This window comes from Salvia splendens, chromosome 11, assembly GCF_004379255.2.
Source record: "Salvia splendens isolate huo1 chromosome 11, SspV2, whole genome shotgun sequence".
Classification (NCBI taxonomy): domain Eukaryota; kingdom Viridiplantae; phylum Streptophyta; class Magnoliopsida; order Lamiales; family Lamiaceae; genus Salvia; species Salvia splendens.
In genome coordinates this window covers 3,410,912-3,417,653 of record NC_056042.1, presented here as the reverse complement: position 1 = coordinate 3,417,653, position 6,742 = coordinate 3,410,912, and the positions used below count along the sequence as shown (strand labels likewise).

General features: G+C 40.3%; 1 protein-coding gene across 1 annotated transcript; it reads left to right on the top strand.

Annotated features, from left to right (window-relative positions):
• On the top strand, positions 1–1,957 carry LOC121754312 (extensin-like). The gene is made up of 2 exons (XM_042149694.1): positions 1–1,445; positions 1,866–1,957. Exons 1-2 carry the CDS (start codon positions 308–310, stop codon positions 1,886–1,888), a joined length of 1,161 nt encoding a protein of 386 aa, XP_042005628.1. The 5' UTR covers positions 1–307; the 3' UTR covers positions 1,889–1,957.
• Positions 1,958–6,742: the final 4,785 nt, after the last annotated feature.

The window sequence follows — 6,742 nt, the reverse complement described above, 5'->3', positions numbered from 1 at the left end:
GAATCAATCAACGAAATACAATATTAATCTTTTGCCCAACGACGAGTTGAGAATTATCTTTTACATAGATTCTGCGCTGCCCGACGGATAGGTCTTCCGCGCACAGCCAGATCTTCGCCTCCGCCGATCCTACGCAAGGACGCCGGAGAAAAGATACGAACAAGGTTCGTATCAACTGGTGCTTTCATTGAGAGGTGACCCTCCCACCATCTCGAATCCCGCCGGACAACCTTACTTCGCCAACGCCTGACGGGAAGGATTCCCGCGCGCCGCGTCGAAGTGATCTCATCCTCCGAGTTCTATTATCATGTCCTACAACTATCATCGCCAATTCGACCAGAACCATGTGTCACGCAGCTACGCCGGAGTTGGGCGTAGTGCACAAAACACCCTGGATTGGCAGCAGCTATTCCGACCACGACGTGCAACCTGCTGGGACCCTCCGAGCAGCCGCGATCCACCGGGTTTTCCGCCCGATGATCAGCCACCACCCACGTACAGGCGTGAACCCTACGGTCCGCCGCAACCTCACCGAATGGGGTCTTTCCAGATGCGCCGCCCCACTTGTTGGGATCCGCCCCGACAACGAACCGATAACTGTTATCCACCACCGTATCGTGATCCAGATATGGTCCCAGATTCATACGTCGAGCCACGAAACTCCTACGCCCGATATCGCCCGTGGCAGCCTCAATATCACCCTCGTCCAGCCACCAAAGCGGAGGACCCGATTAACGCAAAGTTAGACCGCTTAATGGAAGCATGTGACAAGATAGAAACTTGGTTCGAAGCCACAAATCACCGGTTTAGCAAATTACGATCGTTACCGCAGCCCGAGCCAGATCTTGATCAGCCCCATGTTTCTGCACCACTCCGAAAGATGGCATGTCCTCCATCAAGAAATAATGAGGCTTCTTGTGGGCCTTCACGTTTTGTTCCCAAGGACTCAGCGGCTCCACCACTCCAACCGCAGCAGCCGAGTCCAGCACCGCCCTTGGAGCTGTTGTCCGACTCCGCACCGGGACCTTTCCAGCTCGTGCCCCCGCCGCCTGTGACGACACCATTTGCGACCTTTACTCAGCGTCCAGCAGCTGCTATCCCGAGCTCCATGAAGAAAGAGTGGGAAACGAATACACAAGAAGGAAAAGAGCCAATGAAGATTGAGAATATTATAGTTGAGTACAAGACTGCAGGTGAGACAACAAAATCGGACCTTAAGGTAAAAATGGAGGTGAGGAGAAGCTTGTTTGAAGAAGAGCCGAGATTAAAGTCTAAACAATTGGGGAAGAAAGGAGGTGGTTCTTACGTTGGTTTGCCCATGATTGCTTATGTCCATATGGATTTGAATGTCGGTGATGTTACAAGTATGAATCATCGACCAACATCACTCGATGCTAGGTTGATTCCTCCGCGCAATGCAACATCATGTTTGGGCATTCTGCGAGGTACGGAAAAGCTTTTTGTTTTAGTATGGAATTGGGGTGACCACATCAGTCGGCCTTCGTTGCTTTTTTATGGAGGTGATGAAGGGACACGAGCAACTGCTCGGTGTGTGTTTGATCCAGGAGGAGACGCCTCGCCAAGCTTTTGCTTTCAGCTCTCATCCTTAGTTCGTGGTTCCCACCTTGAGGACAAGGTGGATTTTAACCGTGGGGGAGTTGATACGAGTCTTAGTTTTAGGAATTATTAATTTGTTGAGATATTTTAGAGATTTGCATATCTTTTCTTATATTTATTTCTTGTTCCCTAAGCTAGTATTCTAGTATTATAAATAGGATAGATTGTTATCATTTTATTGAATCAATCAACGAAATACAATATTAATCTTTTGCCCAACGACGAGTTGAGAATTATCTTTTACATAGATTCTGCGCTGCCCGACGGATAGGTCTTCCGCGCACAGCCAGATCTTCGCCTCCGCCGATCCTACGCAAGGACGCCGGAGAAAAGATACGAACAAGGTTTGTATCAACTAACGATCTAAATCCCTAACGATCCGATAAAACGGACAATAACGAGATAAAGATAATCCGGCGTCCGTGAGGGTCGGCGGAGATAAAGATCTGGGCGGCTGTGCGCGGGTTCCAACCTGTCGGGCAACGGCTACAGATCAGATATACGTTCCGGCTGTGCGCGGAGACCTTCCGTCGGGCAGCAGGTAGCGTAGGGAATTAGGGATTCAAAGAATCACACGTGGACTTGGTCAAAATAATATTGTATTTCATTGAATGATTCAATAAAATGATAACAATCTATCCTATTTATAATACTAGAATACTAGCTTAGGGAACAAGAAATAAATATAAGAAAAGATATGCAAATCTCTAAAATATCTCAACAAATTAATAATTCCTAAAACTAAGACTCGTATCACAGTTTTATTAATTATAATAAAATGGGTTTAGAGTAATTAAAGTTGGAGTCATTGTCCATGGTTAATTACCAACTCTTAATTGCGAGTGGTTAGTGTTAGGTATATAATTTAATGATACATTCAATGCCTTAATTTACACCACGAGAAAAAAACCATAAGACATCTCTTTCGATAAAACTTAGGTAAACACTCTTTTCTATCATAAATAGGTTTCCAACCAAAAATTATGCGTACCTCTTCCCACTTTTTAAAGATTTTCTTTTTAAAGGATATAAAACGAACATAGATATTGACGCAAAATTTAATTGAAATTTCAAGGAAAAATAAGCAACAAACTTAAAATTCATGAGACATTTTAGCCATCGCAATTAATGAAAGGATTTAATGATCGAACAACTTGTTCCATTTATTAATGAAGGCCTTCGTGCACGTAACAACTTTTATTGTTCAACTTTAAAATAATTAATTTGCTTTTATTCAACTAATTAGTAATTACATATGTTGGGCATATGTAAGCGGCTATGAACAAATTAGGATTTAAATGATCATATTTAATATTTATTTTGTACGTGGTCGGGTCTCATTGATCTTGTAGTCAACACACATTTATAATAGTACTACTACTTGGCAATTTTGTCATGAAGAATAATAGAAAAAATGTTAGTATTTCAATTCATATGGAGTATAAATTAAATTAATGTGCACCTATATGAATTGGTGGTGTAAATGTCTTTTTTGATGGATCATAGTTTAAAGTTTAAACTGCACTATGTTCTCATAATCTCATTCACTCTTTTAGTTGGTTGCTTGATCTATTTTATGAGGTGTGTTGTTTCATTAATTCTTTTAATTTTTCGTTTTGTCTCTGGTTGAGCTGTGTGGGCCCTTTTTTTATATAGAGTGCTTGCTTTGAAGTTGGACCATTTTATTGTGTATAAAAAATTACTATCATTTGTTGTAAATAACTATTTAAACTCATATTTTCTGATTATGCATATCAATTTCCAAACATGCATGTAATTTAGTCATCTAAAACCTAACTCAATTGGTCACATTGTGTTGGATTTCTTTTCTTAATTACTTATTACTATATCGTAGAATCCCTTATTGTTTTACTTCGAAGTAATTGAAGTGCCGTAAATTGATTGAAGTTATATTTCTCCAATATCACCTAGTAAAATAAACTTTTATAATATAAGAAATTTGTATGCATAATGTATGTAAGCAATGAGCCAGCAAATAGTGTCTCATGATCTCAGATTCTCACGACATCCACCTCCTTGGGTTAATACGGTCTCATCCCTTAACTATTTATGGATTCCACTGCACTTTTTTACCCCATCTCTTAACTAAGAGACAGCACCTGCAACCCTCCATCTCTTAACTATCTCATGCCTTAACTATTTATTCAATTTCATTTTTTATTTTTATTTCCAACAAATTCAATTAATATTTCATTGAAATATTAAATTAATACTGATAATTCATAAAATCATTAAAAACCATGAAAATTACAACATCCAAAAACACGAAAAATACATAATTGAAACCCTAATATTACAATTTATTGAAATCCGCATAATCATGGAAAGTGACGCGGTGATCGTCTAACGGTTGCCAAATTTTACCCAAATGTGCTCCATTAGATCCTCCTGGAGTAGGGTGTGGCTGATAGAATCACGTGTCCTTGCCCGAACAAACATTCGCTCTTGCGAACAAGGATGCACTCCACTGCGAGGCGGACTACTTGCAGTAGAGTCTCCCGGGGTTTCAGGGTCGAACCAATTTCCCGCTTCAGGTCCTTCGTCGGCGACAATCATGTTGTGCAAGATTATGTACGTATACATGATGTCGACCATATTCTCCATAAACCAAGTACGAGCCGAGGATTTGATAATGTGGAATCGAGCTCGTAGAACCCCAAACGCTCTCTCCACATCCTTGCGAGCAACCTCTTGCTTCTGCGCAAAAAGAGCTTATTTTTCGTTTATCGGTCTGTTGAACGTCTTCACGAAGGTTTGTCACTTCGGATAGATGTCGTCGGCAAGATAGTACCCCATTTTATACTGGCAGTTGTTAGCAGTGAAGTTGATGGCCAACGCTTTACCATTCAAAACTCTGTTGAAAAGGTCAGATTGGTTGAGCACGTTGATGTCGTTGTTCGATCCGGGGAACCCGAAAAACGCATGCCAAATCCATAGCCGGTAGTCGGCAACGACCTCGAGTATAACAGTGGGGTGGGTGCCTTTGTGGCCGCTCGTGTATGATTCCCTCCACGCCACAGGGAAATTCTTCCATTGTCAATGCATGCAATTGACGCTGCCAAGCATCTCGGGGAATCCGTGCACTGTTTTGTGAAGTCAGAGCAGAAACTGACAATCTGCGGTGCTTGGCTTCCGGAGAAATTTGTTGGTGAAGGCTTCCCGGACGCCTTTGCAGAAGGTCATCAAACACAGTCTCTCAGTGCTGTCCCCAATGTGCATGTACTCATCGTGCACTGGGACGGCCAATAGCGTCGAACCCTTCTTGGAAGTACTCTTCCCGGGCCGCCAATGTTTTTGCAATATGCAGAAATAGCTCCCGGCGTATGCGGAAACGGCGACGGATGTAGGTATCTCCCCATACTGGGTTCTCACAAAAGTAATCTCGTACCAACCTTGCGGCGGCTTCCTCCCGGTCACGATGGATGTATTTTCGGGGTTGCTTCTCCGTGGCTTCCTCCTCCTCCATAAGTCGATCTACTCTAGCGATTCTTCCATCATTCGACGCATTTGCTCAAATGGATCCATGAATAGATTAAATTTGGGAGAAGAATAATGTTTTGAGATGAAGAATGTAGAGTGTGAGTGAGAATAGAGAGTTTTTGATGGTGGATAATTTGTCGGAATGATTTGATATTTATAAAAGTGATTGGGGGCTTAAAAAAAATAGAAAAAAATTGAAACATTGGAAAAAAACGGCTAGTATTTTTGGGGGAATTTTTTTTTTCATTTTTCGGAATTTTTAAAAAAATAATTAAAAAAATATTTTTTCAACGGATATAAACAACGCCACTCGCGGGCCGGCGAGTGGGCGTCACTGCCGCACGGGAGCTCGCCACCCTCCTCTCGACGGAGGGATACGAGACGAGACGGAGCATCCGCATCGCTGGCTCGATCTCGTCTCGTCTCGCCGAGACGAGAAACTTTCTTGTATAGTGTCCTAGTATAGTAGGCTAATGACATATATGAATATGAAGACCTCAAGTTAAGTCACAGCACATAAATAATCTACATATATTGGTAGATCTCATTCATGAGGACAAATGCCCTCTAAATTAGTAGTAGTATGATTTATTTTATAATAATAACTCCATAGGTCACATTTTGATTTATGACAAGTTTTGACAAGTTTTAAGAATTGTGAAAGAATGTATGTGTATAAAGTTTGCGAACTATGAATTCCATTTTATATACTTTATTAGTTTATTAAATGTTAGTGAAATAAGCAAATAAAATATAGAATTCACTTTAATCATATATTAATAAAAAGTAAATGAGATTTAATTTGTAATGACGAAGAATTGATCAAATTTGAAAAAAATGGAACATACATTGTCTGGCGAATGGAATATCTTTATTTTTGCAAATATATTAAAAATAGTGTGAGTCACATATCATATACTGCATATACCTGGAGGTAGCAAACATGAGGGGTCGGCTGAATTTTGGTGCCCAGCCACACAATCGGGCCAAAACCTGTCAAAAAATTAAGACAAATTAATAAATACTATAATAAATGAAAACTGAACTCTAATATAGCAAAAATTTCTATATATTATTCAAAATAAACTCACATATGCATAACTAACAAAAAATGGGCGGACTTATTGAGCCGAACCACAATATCTTGACGAGTCTATAGGTCATTTTCAAGTGCAATTTTAAGTAGGCTTCAAGTTTTTAGTGAGTCTTAGTTCCAATTACACAAGCTGAGTACCCTTCGGGCCAAACCAATTTTTTCGGATCTATATACACGCTTGTGTCGTCTTGCATGCGTGTCCTTATTTTCTGTTAACATCAGAACATGATCATCCATACGGACATGCCCCGAAAGGGTTTGCTCCGGTAGTGTGTTAGATCGTATTCAGGTCATTAATTAGGAAGAGAGATTGTTGTATAGTAGAGGGATACTTTTTATTTATGGACTATATATAATTGTATTACTATATAATAGTATATATTTACATCGATGAGGAAATACTATCGGCTATTCTTGTCTAGATCTGAGATTTGCTTTCCTTGTCTCATGATCTATTTTCTTTCCCTCTTTCCTTGTCTCAAGATCTATTTTCTTTCCCAACATGATTAAATATAACATTATTAGTTG

Coding starts and splice junctions, on each gene's coding strand:
- LOC121754312 (XM_042149694.1), top strand. CDS start 308: ATGTCCTACAACTATCATCGCCAATTCGACCAGAACCATGTGTCACGC. Junction 1,446..1,865: donor ATGTTTGGGCATTCTGCGAG/GTACGGAAAAGC, acceptor TCTTTTACATAG/ATTCTGCGCTGCCCGACGGA.